Below are 16374 nucleotides of genomic sequence, written 5' to 3' on the forward strand. Positions count from 1 at the left end.
GCTTTCTGAATATGCTGAACAAGTGCTAAGCTTTTTATTTCTGACAGAAACACGACATACTATGTGATCACCCGAAATCGATGAGAATGTATTAGCATTCTCGCTGGTGTAAGTTCTGGCGAACAAAAGGATTCATTCGGTTTTTCTATACTACTAACTTCATTCTTTAAGCGGAAAGATGCAGTTAATTATAATGAAACTGAAACACTGTTGAAGTAATTCTCCCGGATAAATATGAAAGACATTGAGCAGCCGTAGCACTGTGATTAAGGCTATGTTCACCTTAATGTCGTACCAAGATCTCACTCTGTCTTACGCTGAAAAGTGAGATCTCCCTTTCCCTTGGCCTTGGGAGATCTGGGTACGAGATACCGAATAACGTTTGCGCCGCCACGATAATCATACCGTATAGGGCCTCTGTTCACGCACAAGAACGGTTGCGGTTGTGCGACTTCTGTGACGGAGCGAAGCTGCGGCTCGCAGATTTATAAAGTGGAGAGTCATCGGATAGGTGTACACACTACAGGGGATAGTTTTATGCGGCGAAAGGCATTCCGCTTTAGAGTGGCAAAGCATAAGAGCAACACGAGAGGTATAAAGAACAACAGATTAGTTTCACCACAATACACCCACATTTATTATCACATTATGCTAATGCTAATACCAGACAAAAAAGGCAAAATACCTTTTACACTACAGGTTTGATTTTTAGTTGACTGTTATATTGTAATTATGCAGTTACAGGGTTGCTCGTCCTTTCCTTTCGTTCGCGAACTGGAAACAATTCTTCTAGTTATTTGACTCATATGATCATATGACCTTTCCAAGATCATGCAAATCCTGCTAAGACTATTTAGGTTAAAACTGATGCTAGAAATAATCCCATGCTGATCAGGATGTGGAGTTTATAGATCAAAGTTCTCTAACTACAATGGTTTATATCTACCATAACAATAGCTAAAATGTTTAATTCTAAAACTACAGAAAAAGTAAACCAGTTATAAATCGGACGGTACGGCCCAGACAATTATCACGCGCCAATCACGTGATTATGCTGTTAACCACTCAGAGAGGATGCTAAGAAAGCCACACCTCGCTCATAAAAGCGATGCTCTCGACCAGCGGGTTCACCTCTAGTTGCCATGTCAACAGTGAACAGAAGCTCGGTACGTGTTTGATTGAGATACACTGGTAGGGTGACCTGCAAAAAACAAGTTGTTCAACTGTCACTACTTCGCGAAGAGCTGCTCGCCCCGTGGCTTTCGAGAATGAGGTTACGCAACAGGACGGCAGAAAGAAAAGGACGGCAAAACGTTTGTGGGTGAAAAACGTAACAGGGCTATTACTTGCGTGTGTTGTCGTGATCTTCACTTACATTAATGTTTTTGGGTCTTTTACAAAAAGATCTGTTTAAAGGAGGGTGAAGTTGGGCGAAAAGTTTTTTCAAACAAAATTATTGTCACGCTTGTTGGCACATCGGACGCAAAAAACCCCTGATTTTTAGCATCTTAAAGTTTCCACTCAAATGACAGCAAATTTCGGCACGTTCGTTTTCAAGAATCCGGCTACATATAAGATATGTCCGGACATTAATTAAACGTTAATAACCAAAACAGTTACACATACCTTTCCTTCGAGTAAATGGTCAGTTCCCGGTTCAACCCTGAAAATATACCATAAAATACGCGATCAATGACTGTATGGCAGATACATACCTGACATACACGCAAGAATGTTATCAAGCCTTTCGCTGTACTTAGACAAGCTCAATTACTACCTTGTAACATCTTAAACGAGGTGGCCAAGCTCAGAAAGTCGGTGGAGCAACAGGTATTAATCTAAACCGCACGACGTCGATTCAACCGCCTCAAGGTAAAGTTAAAGACATGCACGATACACAAAAAAACTCAAACAGCAACTAAAGAAGAAGGAAAAAAACCAGAATGGAATGATTAAGGGTTTTGTTGTCTATCCTTGCGTCGACCTCTTTTCACGGGCACTTCAAAGAATACCATTGCATTACAACAACAACAACATCAACAAAACACTACAACGCCTTAACTCCAAATTCCTCTACCAACAATGCTCAGCAATCTTTTTCCTAACGAAAGAGCTCACCAGGCCGCAGAAAAAAATATCAATTGAACAATTCTACTGGCATTATAACATTTTTTACCTGATCCACTTCAGACTGGTCAGCGGCAGATCAGTCAAAATCGTTGCTGTCAGTTCTAACTTGTTGTCAAGGCAACGGGCACCCTGGAGTCGAAGCCCTGCGAGAAATCAATCACCCGTGTAAACTGACTGAAAAACAACCAATCTTGTTCCCAGGGTCACTCTTCGCCCCGTCTTCCCGCTCTAGGGGAACTGAATCCTGCAACCTCGACACCAAAAGGAGACTGCACATGGAGTCATCGAAAAAGAAAAGCCTGGAGGAGTTCTAGACGTTCCACTCGTCTCCCTTACGGTGTTGGTGATCAAATTATATTATTTTTCTGATTCTATTTTATTATGAACCATTCAGTTTGATGTTACTGATCACTCAGACTAAAAGCGGTTCTTTCATGCAACTAGCATATTTTAGCTATTCTGCCACTAATAGGTGAGACCTAATACCTGAGTAACATGCAGATTTATATTACCTTTAATTCCAAAGCTGCAGTCATCAATGGTAAGGCGATCGTCGGGACCATTTGCAATAGTCACCTTAGAAGAGATTTTTTAAAAAAGATAATCAAGATAATTTCTCCATTCCAGCGAAGAGTGTAAGACAAACAAGAAGGAATTTTCGGTTCAATAAGTTTATTGTAGAGATCTTTTGTTAAGTACAATGGGTAAGAAAGTTACTTTCGTGACATTAACGATAAACAGGCCTACAATAAACACGAGACGAAGAACACTACCTTTCACTAAATATAAATACTGCACTATCTTTAGTAGAGTTTTTTTTCAATCACAGACAAGAGAAGAAGACAAATAAAAAATAAAGAGGAGTGGGGGAGGGAAAGAAGAGAAAGGAAAAAATAAAAAAACAAAAAAAAAAGGAAAAAAAGAAAGGGGTTACCTCCAATGTTAGTTCTTCCAGGGACCAATTGTTCGCCTGTGCAACGAACTGACGGGTTGCTGTGATGTATGCTTCAGGGACAAACATTCCGCCCAGCCAAATATGCAAGTTCTAAGAGCAAAAGCAAAACAACTTTAGACAAGCGATAGAATGCAAAGCAAAAAAGGGTACTTTTCTCTGAGCGATAGCCAGAGAATCCAGGGATTTTTTTGCGCTACTTCAGTAACATGACATGCTTCTTCAATGGCATTCACGGTCTATTTAGAGTGACAAACTTTAGCTTTCTTCTAACAATATCAATTTACAATCCGGAGATAAGATTAGGACAATTTACAAAATGATCACCAAAGGGAAAATGCCTTGATCTGTTATCGACCTCTCTTAACTGATTTTTTAAGGAAATGTATGGGAATCAGTTGGGAGAATTTGCATGTGGATATTGGAACTGAAAAGGCAAGGCCTTAATGTCAGAATGATGTACATTCTCCACACTATTATCCACCCTAAGGGAGTGATGAGAATTTGTTTAACAATCGAGATCTTTTCTTTTTTTAACATTTCCTTTTTCCAGTCGTAGGAGTTAAGAGGTAAAGAAAAAACTGTATTCCTTTACACACATGCACCAATTAAAACAGCCTGCGTCGCAGGCTAGCAACTCACGACCAGCAACGTCTGCGAACCGATCGAACAATGTTTTTTTTAACGAGCCAATTATGGTGCGTAGTCAAATTCTGGCACACAGCTGGGGGCACAGAAAAAGGATTTCGGCGCTGGCTCGCAGACAGACTTAACCCAGAGGTTCAGTCTCTTCTGTGGCGAAGGCTGAAATTGATTTTTTTGGTTTTTGGTTGAATGACGGAAAAGCTGACCTTAAGGCCCTTGGCTCCACCCGTGTTGGCAGCATGGGAGATCTTCTGCAGCTGCTTAATTCGGTCACTGAAGTCTGCTACCCACTGAAGAACTGTCAGGCCTTTTGGAACAGTATAGCGTCTCCAGTTAGATGGCAAAATACCTGAAATTACACAAAGGAACGACAGTTAATCTAACGCGGTTTTTCTTACATTTGTAAATATCGAAAGTAATTTTTTTGTTTTTTTTGTTTTGCACTTTCACGTTTGAGGATTGGCTTAAAAATCGCTAGCCTGTATCAGGCTCCAAGACAGTAATATGCAGAGATCGCGATCGCGAAAAACTCATGCGAAAAAAGCGAAGGAGCCACCGACCCCTCCCTGACATCACGCGTATCCTATCTCGCTTGGCTTGTTCTCGCGACGTCCCTTCTGTCTGATGAAAGCCCGGTACTGGCTACAAAAACTCCCGTAGGACCGTCGGGAACCGGTGATTAACTGGGTAATTAGGTTGGTACTGTAGAAGATGATTATTTTCTTAGTAAGTGTAAAAAAAGCGACTCTTACCCTTAACCAAGTCGCTCATAAGATTCCTCAGGTAATTGGTGGGCTTCTTTTGGCTTTCACAAACGAGCACCACATGATTAAGGTCCTCTCGGATGGTATTCAAAAGCTGGTAGCCAGTATTGACCTAGAAAAGTAATAAATCTAACTTATTTCTTCAAATATCAAATCTTGTCAAGCAAAAAGGCTTCGAGGATATGATCCAAGAATATAAATTACCGTAAAAGTTCCGAAGTTCTACATAAAACAAGAAGACGACGCATTAATGGCGCATTTTTTTTAAAACTGTGAAGGCTACTTGGTACTTACCTCACGCTCAAAGTAGCGGAAAAGTGGATCTTTGATGTTGTCCAACGTTCGTTTTAACGGCGTCAAATCCTACAAAAAAATGTTACACGAGTAAGATTGGTTTTAAACCGAGGAATGACAGAGTGAAAGGGCAAAGCAGTCAATCTTACTTGCCGATGACAAATAGATGTAACAATCCAATTCACTATTCCGTAAAGGCATAGGTGCAAGCTTTCGGCGCAAAGATTTCTGGGATCATTTGGTTGGGCAAGCATTACTTATGATTGGTTATGGTTTAATACCATCGACCAATCATAACTAACGCTTGTCCACTCAAACGAACCCAGAGAGCACTGCACCTAAAGCCTGTACCCCTTCTCCCATTCGCTTCTGAAATAGACAATCATGAGGTAATCGAACTTCAGAAATACATGTATATGGGTACCTGCTATCAAGAGAAAGAAAACCCGATAGGCCTAGTCACAATTGAAGTTAGTTTCAATTTGATTGGCTAAGGTTGCGGTATTACATGTACTTTTGACAACTAATAACAAAGTGCAATCGTGCAAAAGCCAAGAAAATCTAAGCCTTTTCCATGCGTTCAATTGGGGGTCAAAAATCAGTGCAAGGGAAGGCACACAACACTTCCCATTTTTTTTATCTCCCTGCAAAATCTTACTGTGTGAATCAGGCTTCAGAATCGTGTTCTTTACGAGTATTTTTTTGTACCTTTGGTATCATACTAAGCCAGTTTGCAGCTGTTGAGTGCAAGGTTCTCATCCACGCGGGACGGGGGTCACTCTCTCGCCTCTGTTTCCTACAACACAAAGGGAAGTTGGAACAAATGTTAATTCCCCCCTTTAGAAATAAGGGGAATGGGTACAAGCTTTCGGCGCAATGATTTCTGGGATCCTGATTTGGCTGAACAAGCGTTACTTGTAATTGGTTAACGGTTGCCTTAGATACCATTTACCAATGATAACTAACGTTTATCCACGCAAAAGATCGCAGAAAGCACTGCACCCAAAGCTTGTACCCATTCTTCCTAAAGTTTGAGGAGTGGGGAATGCTGATTATTATGCTGAACACAATGGTTCTAACTTCTTCGTTTCTGGCTGATAAAACATAGGTATGACAATTAAAAATGAAAGCTACTGAGCAGCACTCTCTTGCGGTTCTGTTTTTTACTGCTGTACAAGGTAGCTCTACCTTTTTGAATCTATGGATGAAATGGTGATGCGTCGCGAGGCATATAAAAGCTACTGAACAGTACTTTTCTGTGGCGATGTTTATTATATATTATTGTCTTGACGTCGACAACAGTCCTTAAATGTGTCAGTTGAAGCAAAAGCCATAGTTTTAAGTCGCATTTACCGTGGTCTGTTTGGATAAAAACTATTTTAATAACCAAGGTTTTTTGGTATAATCACTTACATTATAACCATTGTCCCTTTATAACACCCATTCTAAGAATATTCACCTTTTTAACTTACTTTTAAACAAGTCACCTCTTGACCGTAACTTTGAATTTAGAGTAAATAAAATTTTTAAAGCATAATGAAAAAGAAAATTAAACAGGAAGAAAAAAAATAATGGGTAGAGAGACTGATTAAACGACTGCTGTGCAAATGAATGTTGAAACTGAAGTGATGGTTAAGTGCACAAGCAACGTATGCAAGCAAGCACTTTACTTATTTCCTTAGCCGTCATTTTCTTGCTTTCACGAAATTTAACACCTTTTCCTCTGACTTACTTTTTAAGGGGATAGATCACTCTCCAGTTGTAAGAAAAGCGATTTGTATTTCGTTTAATGTCTAACAATTAAACTTTAATTTGCTATGACAACGCACGATACTTTTACGCTCTCTGTTTACCAATAGAACAACCAGAGTGATTGGTTAACTAACCAATAGTTTTTAGCCAATTGTAGTGCCCGTTAGATTATGCTTATTTTATAAAAGCCTTTACTTTACTTACTCTGCACCATATATCCCGTGTATGAGAGGTACTTCAAGAGGCTGGCCTAAGCTTTAAATAAAACGTTTAACATGCATGAAAGTTTTCCATTTTAGAGTTCAAAACTCAGAGGATTTCGAGATTGAGAGCACAGAGTTAGACGGAAATATCTTTCTCGGTTAAAGACATCAGGATTCCTCGTGAGATTTTAGTAAGACTGGAAAGGCCAGAAGACAAGATGGTTTATTGCTTTCCGGTTTGTTGGCAGAACAAATGCTCCTTGAGATTGCAGATAAAGATTCCACGAGACGAAGTTGTAAAGCGCGAACAGTACTTTTGTGTAGTGTTGGTTATGATGCTGTGTAAGCCAGCCTAAAGCACACACCACTCAAATGAAAGCTACTGAGCAGTCATTTGCTGAGTACTGTTTATTATGCTAAACAAGGTGTTTCTAACACTTGCATCTGAGGGTGGAATCCTTAAGTGTGACCATTCAAATGAAAGCTACTGAGCAGTACTCTACTGTGGTACTGTTTATTATGCTTTATAAGGTGATTCTAACACTTGAGCCTGTGGGCAAAATCCTGAAGTGTGGTTATTCAGCTGAAAGCTAATGAGCAATGGTTTCCTTGTGGTAATGTCTGTTATGCTGTGCAAGGTGGCTCTACTTTTGCGCCGGTAATTGAAAGCCAAAGTGTGACTGAAAATGTTGTGTACCTACGCTGGTAAGACATAAAGAAAATCTCCTGACTCAGAGAGAGGTTTTAATCATCAACTACATCACTGAACGTTCAGAGTTAAAAACAAAGGTCTTTCAGGATACTAAAAGCAGGAAGCAAGCAAGCGTAGAGGTACGTGAAGGAACGGATGAGTGTAAAACGAAAGCGTGAATTGTAGGAAGTGAACGCAGTTTAAAGTGAACAGATTTAAAGGAAAATTAACCAAAGTGAAGACAAAAAAATAATAATAATAAAACATTTAGGTTAACAAACAAAACAAATAGTAATACTGTTTATATTTTGAGAGAGCAAAAGTTATTAAAATCAATGTTATGGTACATCAATTAAGAGAATTCGTAAAGATCAGCAATCATTTAAAACCAAAATGTGAAAGGTTTAGAAATATGTTCATATACTTCAAAAGATAAAGGACATCGGATTATAAACTAGTCGATTTTCCAATTGGATGGTTAGTACTGTTTAATAGCATGAAAGCTCCATTTAGGTTACTTGAGCTACGAAATTGAGATAAAATTTTAAAATTATATCCTGCTTAAAGATTAGGGCTAAATCATCAGTGAAAATAAAACAAATGAATTATGTCTTATTTGTTTAGAAAACGCGATTCTCGTATGGCCTTCCAATATTGTTTTCCTCATTCTTTAGACGTTGAAACCAGAAACACTTTGATATGGAAAACGCTAGGTTCAACTGACCGATCAAAATGATGAAAAACGCAGTAACGTTTTTAAGCTCTGACTACTAGGATTGCGTTGTCGCTAAGCCAGCCAATGACTGGGCGCGTGAAGACCTTGCGTGTGCTGAGCCAATCAGATTGCATCTTTTTGGATCACATGTTGTTTGTGTTGAATTGACGAGTAATTATCAAAGGCCACCCGACTATGGCTCTTTTTACAAATGTTACGCTTGGACGTCACGGTAAGTCGTTACTTTTGAAAAGAAATGTAAGAATCAATTTTACCAAGTTATGAAAGTTTTTTTAAGCCTGTCTATATTTTTTTCCTAAATAGTAACACTGAAATCAAGAGCGGTTACCAATCTTAGATTGGGTTGTCACGGTCAATATTTACCTAGCGGAGTCTGGGGAATAGGCAAGCTCGTCATCATCACTCAACATCTGCATCTTCAGTAGCTTAGTAACCATATCTTGGCCTACAAAGGGGAAATAGAGTGTTGTAAGTGTTGCGTAAAATATGTTTCAAGAATAAATAAAAACGATATCACGGTCTTTCATAGGTTTCACAGATATTGAAAATAAGAATAAAGCTCGCTTAAAGTGAAAGATGTTCATTCAGTTTACAGTCCGGTTTCTCTCAAAGGGGCTAGGGTTGCATCGATACATTTTCCCAGGATATAATACCGATCTCAGTGTTCCCAGTGCTTGTGAGCGCACGAAAATATATAAGAGATGAGTGGCAATAATTATAGAGCATAAATTAAGGTACGGTAAAACGGGCAACAACAAAAAACGCAAAACGAGTTGAATAGCGATGTTGCGCCTTTTACCACCCACATCAAACCTGTCTCGGCTAGACAAGGCTGAGGGATGCTTCCACTTCCCTCGGGAAGTCGAAACTCATTTGTTTTGCCTTGAATATCGTGACAAAGGTCGTTAACTTAAAACACCTTGAGTAGTGAGAAGAACTTTTTCCGCGTTGTTGGGAAGGCCGAGCCACGAGGGAGACTGAGCATCCGGAAGAGCTTCAGTCCACTGCAGGAACTGTTCACGCCTAAATGAGTTGAAAAAACGAGGTCAGGAAATTATTCTTTTAAAAGATCCTAACAGCTGTAAAAATTTACATGACTGAATTTTCAAATCCATCCCTTATAGGCTGCTTGCATTTTTGCCTATGGCGATAGGCCTGATAACAAACCCTCTAAACTTACACAGATAATCTAGTGAGGAAATTACTACCAAAATCTCAGAACGGTCGTACATAAGCCTTTTTCCCACTAATAGAATTAAATAGAAGTTCCAGGTCTAGAAAAGCTCCGATTATGTTTTGGATTAAGAAAGAGGAAGTTGAAACGTTGGATAGTGCGCCACACACACGCTGCAATGTGCACAAAAGTTTAGCGTATAAGCCAAGATACCGAACTGCTGACCAAATTTCGAGTGGACACGCGACTTACTGTTTAAATTTAAACCTGTACTTTGGCGACTCCTTAGCATTTAAGTACTTGGCTCTGTAAGGGATAAAGCGAACGAGCTTAAAAACATACCTGATTCCTTCTGGCATGACAATTTTCTTGCCTTTTTCTCCATCCACATCAAGAACCAATGGGAAATCAGACTCAAAGCTGCTGACGGTGAATAAGCGATTCACAAAGGACGTCATCAGGCGCTAAAAGAGGACGAAAATAATGCTTCAATAAGGCGTCCACAAAAGCATGTTTTTTCTCCTAAAGAGAGAGCTTAATTCAAACCTGATCAAAGTCGTTGTCGATGCGCCCACCATAAATGGCTTGAGACAGAAGAGCTTGAAGAGCGTCCCATGGAACTTTGTTGGGCGGCAGATTAGTACGGCCCTAGGAGCAAAACAAAACACTTTTAAGTGAGTTAGGTCACTTAAAGCTAACTAAAGCAAAACAGAGACGAATTTAAGCACGATTCAGAGTTGAAATTCACTAAGTTCATTTGCATCACTTAATCTTCGATTTCAGCCAAAGGAGTGTCCAAAACAACTTCTAACAGATAAAATAATTGTTGTTGAACACGAAAAAACTAGCCTGGACACTCTCTTACAACAAAACTTTGTAACAATATACTCGTATATTTCAGGCATTGATAACTTTCATCACCGTGACCATATACTCTTACGATTGCGTTACTGAAAAACAAACACCTTAAGTCACACACCTGGGCAACTGCATCCAACCAGGTATCTAGTGTATCACACGCCACTCGCAAATCAGACTCGCTGAACTCGTAACGCTTGGACCAACCAAGAGGAGCGTAACGCAAGCGTTCTTGAACAATCGCATGGAACCAAGCGAGAAGGAAATATAGACGGGCACGCTCACTGGGGGCCTAAGAAAATTAAAATGGCAAAACGTGATAACTAGTTAATTAACAAAATGTTGGATAACATCCTCAACTTCAAAATGAAATTCACCTCAGGAAGAAACAAGTTTTAACGATGCTTTCACACAACGAGTTCTGTTTTTTCTCTTTGAGCTCCTCAAATCCCGTGAATTTCCGTGACTTTTTCCATGACCTTAGATTTAGCGGTCAGTATCGAAAATTTTTCAAACCTTCCTTGTTTTAGGGTATTTTTTTTACTTAACTAAGTTCAAATGCGTGCTGTTCGCGATGTTCAATTACTCGTCTCTACAACTGTATCTAACTTTGTCCTTGCTTTGACATTAGCAGTAACTACATGTAACGTACTAAAAATGACTTTAAAATACCACAACTTTCCAGGACTGACAATTAAATTCCATGACTTTCCAGGCCTGGAAAATTAAATTTTTAAATTTCCAGGTTTTCCACGACACGTGGGAACCTTGGTGCAGTTCCAACTCAAAGAGGTACTTCCTCTCTGAAAGATTTTGACGAAACTTACCTTACACATCCTTGTAGCTGGCACAGCGCTGAACGTTCTTAACAAGTTGGCTTTGACTCCAGGCGGAGGCTCAAATACAAATACCCGAGATGCTCTCAGCAAGTTCACAGGAACCTGTTGTAATAAAAACGGTATTCAATTGAGTGATTTTTAAAAATGTTCCATTTTGTTTTATCCATGTCTGGTTTATCTCATGTCTACCCAAGAGAACTTTTGTTAGCCCGTTAACACAATAATCGATACACTTGCCCACAAGTTAAGTTGCAAAACATGAGCGAAGCGCCTTGAAGTTTGTTCATTTTACATGGGACTGATAAATGGGGCTTTGATTCATTATGACCATTGTGGGGGTCTGTATTCTTTGGTAAGCCCTGTAGATAACCTGTGTACAGCTTGTCTGACACAGGCTACTCTGTAGGGGGGTGTGAATTGTTTTGCTGACTACAGAGGGGTGGAGGTTAGGAATATTTTGAAGACATTTCAACGGATTTTGACCTCTACCCATCCCGTTCCCAGCCCAGTCAAATTAAATGAAAGCTTCCCAAGTCTACAAAATCAAGAGTATACCTTCGGATTGATTTCCATGGTCATAAACAACCTGAAGGCAGCGTGTGGGTTCAAGGTGTGCAATTTCTTTTCCAGAGTTACCAACCACTGAGGCGCCAGGTGGACATTCTTCAGCAAAACCCATCTAAAGTAAAGAGGAACCAAATAATATCAGTTTACTCTTTAAGCCCCAATATCCACATACAAATTCTCCAAACTGAAATCTCTATATATTTCCTTTAAGTATGAGTTGAAAGAATTTGATAAAAGATCAAAGCACTTCTCATTTGGCGGTCATTTTATAAATTCCCATAACCTTTCCTCTTGATTGTCTATTGATATTGTAAGGAGAAAATTGATGTTCGTCACTATTGGAACTTAAAGGGTTAAGTCTACTCAGGGTTGGAGAAAGAACGGGAGTAAAATGTGAATAGGCAAAGCGATACTTTTCTGTGAAACTGTTTATCATGCTGTGAAATGTTGGAGGTTCTAACTTTTGAGTTTGTGAATGAATTCCAAAAGCGTGACCATTCAAATGAAAGCTACTGAGCAGTGCTTTCCTGTGGTACTGTATATTATGCTGTACAAAGTGGTTCAAACTTTTGAGTTTGTGCACGAAATCTTTTCAGAGTGACAACTCAAATGAAAGCTACAGAGCAGTGCTTTTACTGCCGTGCTGCTCTTCTACAAACCGAATACGATTCTTACACTAACACTTACCTGCCAGATTTAGTGGCCGAGTTGATGGCTTTATCAGCAAGACTGAATCCTTCGGCAGAACCTGTCAAAACCAAACCGAGGAAACGTTTAACGCAGTGATGTGGATAAGCACAAGGTAGGCAAGTGACCAAAGGTCACCGAAATACACAGGAGAGTTAACAGCCAAAGCATAGGGTAGGCAAGTGGCCACAGGTCACCAAGATACACAGGACAGTGAACAGCGAAAATATACATTCCCGAGCACTACAAAGGCTCAAATGTTACAGGCCTAGATTTTAGGGAAGTTCCATCTCTTACCAATAGCAATGGAAGTGCATTGCTTGTTTTGTTCTGCTGCCAGATCATCTACCCAACCACTGGCATCATAACCTGTCACAGAGCACATCAGTAGAGGAGTATTCGCCTTCACCTGTTGAATTCAAACAAAACGTGGTTACCCATGTACTGCATTTTCCATTAACCCCTCACTCCTAGACAATGTGATGGTAAAACTGTGACTCTAACTTTCAAATCCTTGGAGTAAACCCAACAATATTACCATTCAAATGAAACCTATTTGACAGAACTGTTCTATAATAGTATTTATTTTTTACGATTTGTGTGAACTTCTTTTCTTTGGATACCAGTAAGGGGTTAAATGACCTGCCTAAAGATAATTCGCCTGTGCTGCTGTAACTGACACAAAAAGGCATTTTAACCAACAGAAATCAAACAACTTTGGTACTTCGCCAGGGAGAATTTGTTGTTGTCACCTGCGGCTTGGTAACACACGCCCTTGAACATTTTGTTTAGATACATTATAGGATGGCTCGACATGGCAAAGGATGCTTTAGTGCATATCCATTTAGTTAACTCCACTAAGGGACAGCAAATTTCTTCGCAATCTCCACAAAAAAAAATTAAGAACGATAAGATTGATACGAAAACGGCCCAGTAATAAGAAATAATTGCTTGCACACAGTTGGTTTGGCATAGTTTAGCATTTTCCAAGAGAACCAACTTTGAATTTAAAATCGAAAACGCCCCACGTACGCGAGCCAGTGCAGCAGGCAATTTGAGGTCATTAATCAAATACAGACCAAGCACGCAATAATACGGACTGTTTAAGGCTTACAGTGAATTTAATAACGAACAAACAAACGAACAAACATAAACAAATAAAAAGCAAACAGGCAAACCTCATGCTCTACTACGGAAGCTAGGTCCAGTCCTTGCTCGGCATCATGCATGAAGTTTTCACCAAGAATCCTTCCCACGACCCTATGTCCCATCGCCATTATACGGTCAGGGCGCAAGGCCTGGATCACAAGCAGCTCATGGATAATTTGGCCAATGTTTGCTTCAAAGAAAAAAGTAAATGAATCCTCTCAGCTAATGAAGTCGCTTACGGAGATATGTAATCCAATTCTGACTTAATAATAATCTTTTTTTTGCGGAAACTGTTGTCGATATGGGTCTCCGTAGTCTTGTATTACATAACTTGGTGCGCTAAAAAATCTTCCCACTGAAATGAACTCTCTTCAGCTGTTAAGGCACACTTCTCATAAGCAACTATCATCAAAACTGCAGAACTCGAAAAACCTTGAATTCCACCTTGTACTTTGGACAAACAGCTTTCACATTTGGACTGCCCTGGGCCATTGCTTGCCTGTCTCATTAGCTATAAGGCAAGTAAGCTTAAAAAGTTGATTGCCCAGCTAAAAGTCTACTTGACCCAGACAACCAGACGGGCCTTTTTTCAAGCCAAGAACGGTAAAAAACCGCAACCAAGAATCAATTTCTCGCCAAAAAGTTTAGCAGCTGCTACATGAACCATAAGTTTTGACAGAATTATTCGGATAATCTTTAAAAACGTCTTTCGGTTTTATTACTTTTAAAATTCAACTTACTGAGAGACATTTTGGAGTCCCAGCAGGATGGTACGCTACGCTCTGGTTTGCCAGACTCCAACCACTCAAAGAAGTCCGCGCGGTTCAAATTGATATACGTCTGCACCTCCTTAAAAGCTGTGAGTTTGGATAAACGAACCACAGCAGCAGCCTGAAAAAATACAACAGACTCATCGATAAAGGATCGACTGGATCTTCAGCGTTCCGACGGCATTCCTAATTGGGACTAACTTACATACAATTTGATAGTGTAGCGGTTTTTGTTTCTACAGAAACTGTAATCACAAAAACAAATTTTCACACAACATAAGATGTACTCAGATGAAAATTACATGAAATTAAGCACCACAAGTTAAATGGAAACTTCCGGTCACCTAGATTAACCCCGAGCATGCTGCCTTTAAATTTGGTACAAAAGAACGTTCAGACAAAGCTTGTGCTTTATGTAATCCATAACAAAGATTTGCACATGTTTCGCAAAGGAAAAACATTTTTCATACCTGCTGAGGTGTAAATCCATCCATTTTTGGTGGCTTTCCCGACAAAACCGTCTCTCCTCCTCGCAAAAACATCTCAAACTCATCTTCATATTCAGTCTCACTGTAAAAATCAACATTATTGATTCGACCTATTGACACACCTAAATGTTCCTTAGCTTTAGTTAACATTAGTTCCTTATTACATGGCTAGCTGCGCGCGAGAGAAATGTGGAGCGAATTCTGTGTTCTGATTGGCTACCTAAGCGGGTAGAGATGATTCATGTAATTAACTCTTTATTGAACAAGTTTGTTTGAGGACGATGACTAAATATCAGCCTGGTTCTTTACGTAGAACCGTTTTGACGCCCTACTTTGTTCATCCTCGGGCACCCAGGGGCAGTCACACAGTTGTTCGCCGATTGGGCACAACAATACAAAGCATTTTTTTGTGCCCAATCAGGAGCCAGCATTCGCTTGACCGTTTGGAAATGGTCTGGTGAGAGTCGGTATTCAGAGGCTCTTCCGCCCATCCCTGAAAACTTTCGTCTCGCCTTTTCTCCCGACCCGACTGACTGCCCCTTGGTCTCCGAGGATGTACTTTGGCGAGTCTAAAATCATTTTCATTACACACATAGTAACTCCCTAACCAAACCAGAAGATATCAATATTACATGCAAGCAGAGGTTTGTACACATCGTGTAACAACCAAAAGAAAAACTTGTCATGTATTTCTATAGCAACCCGGTTTACTATTCCAGTCATTAAACCATTTCAACTGAAAAAGTGATTGAGGGTGCTTCCTTAATTGTGTTGCAAAAGGTAATGCTATTCCCCTATGATCTAGTAAGAGAATGATACTTAAGCCAGGCGTCGAGCTGATTCTTTAATTTGAGGTATCACACAAGACAGGCGAGAGGTGTCATCTGCAAGTGCGTTTGGCACATTCCCCTTGCGGCTTGCTCCGTTGGCCGCTAACAGATAAGACGTCACAGTTCAGACCACTACAGAATTTTGTTTTCATCCTTTACAAAAAGAAAAATTCTTCCCACTCTTGGTTTCAATCTCATTGACAACTAAGCGAACTCATGGAGAAAAAAAAAGAGCTAACCCTGTTAGTCCACGGAGGTAAATTCGGCAGAGCAACATGGCAAACGTGATCCTGTCATCATGCAACATACCACGAGCAACTCTGTTGTATACAATCTAAAGGAGACAATGTGAAAAACATATTCAAGTTAATTTAATAGACCCCTTTACGGTTTTGTCAAATTTTGACATGGACAAGTTAGCGAAAATCCGTCGACACCACTGGAAAGAGCGCCTTAAAATTAGTAAAACTGCCAAATGTGAAAGTGATACGTCTTAAGTGAGCCAAGGTATAGCTCTGCAAAGTTGTGAAAATTATAGACGTTTATATGGTGGTAGTGGTGGTGGTGATTTGCGTCCCCACCATACAAACGTCTGTAAAATTTCGCGACACTGAGGGGCTATCTCTTCCATGGTTGTCAACAAATCACTTTCAAACTTGGGAATTTTACTAATTTTAAGGCGCTCTTTCTAGTAGGTGTCGACGGATTTTGCCTAACTTGTTCATGTCAAAAGTTGAAAAAAAAGTGGAAAGGTCTATTGAGTGTTTGCTGACAGAAAATACGGGCCGCAGCCTGAGCAAGTAACAGCAAAACTTCTAATATCAACTCAAATATTTCCCGCACTG

At 39.9% G+C, this 16374-nt stretch overlaps 1 protein-coding gene across 1 annotated transcript in view; it reads right to left on the minus strand.

Moving 5' to 3' along the window:
• Window positions 1-613: 613 nt before the first annotated feature.
• LOC140953519 (cytoplasmic dynein 1 heavy chain 1-like) overlaps window positions 614-16374 on the minus strand; it is a 69850-nt gene continuing 54089 nt past the window's right edge. Inside the window, exons 73-94 of the mRNA XM_073402921.1 lie at window positions 15769-15863; window positions 14682-14781; window positions 14182-14332; window positions 13471-13631; window positions 12590-12701; window positions 12293-12353; window positions 11594-11717; window positions 11027-11140; window positions 10321-10491; window positions 9888-9989; window positions 9684-9805; window positions 9087-9190; window positions 8531-8612; window positions 5494-5581; window positions 4786-4854; window positions 4480-4603; window positions 3934-4076; window positions 3065-3175; window positions 2643-2706; window positions 2177-2273; window positions 1627-1663; window positions 614-1201 (exon numbers count right to left, since the gene is read on the minus strand). Of these exons, the coding sequence (XP_073259022.1) occupies window positions 1058-1201; window positions 1627-1663; window positions 2177-2273; window positions 2643-2706; window positions 3065-3175; window positions 3934-4076; window positions 4480-4603; window positions 4786-4854; window positions 5494-5581; window positions 8531-8612; window positions 9087-9190; window positions 9684-9805; window positions 9888-9989; window positions 10321-10491; window positions 11027-11140; window positions 11594-11717; window positions 12293-12353; window positions 12590-12701; window positions 13471-13631; window positions 14182-14332; window positions 14682-14781; window positions 15769-15863 (2376 nt within the window). The 3' untranslated portion in view covers window positions 614-1057. The remainder of the gene's footprint in view (window positions 1202-1626; window positions 1664-2176; window positions 2274-2642; window positions 2707-3064; window positions 3176-3933; window positions 4077-4479; window positions 4604-4785; window positions 4855-5493; window positions 5582-8530; window positions 8613-9086; window positions 9191-9683; window positions 9806-9887; window positions 9990-10320; window positions 10492-11026; window positions 11141-11593; window positions 11718-12292; window positions 12354-12589; window positions 12702-13470; window positions 13632-14181; window positions 14333-14681; window positions 14782-15768; window positions 15864-16374) is intronic.

Source organism: Porites lutea, chromosome 12, assembly GCF_958299795.1.
Source record: "Porites lutea chromosome 12, jaPorLute2.1, whole genome shotgun sequence".
NCBI classification, from domain to species: domain Eukaryota; kingdom Metazoa; phylum Cnidaria; class Anthozoa; order Scleractinia; family Poritidae; genus Porites; species Porites lutea.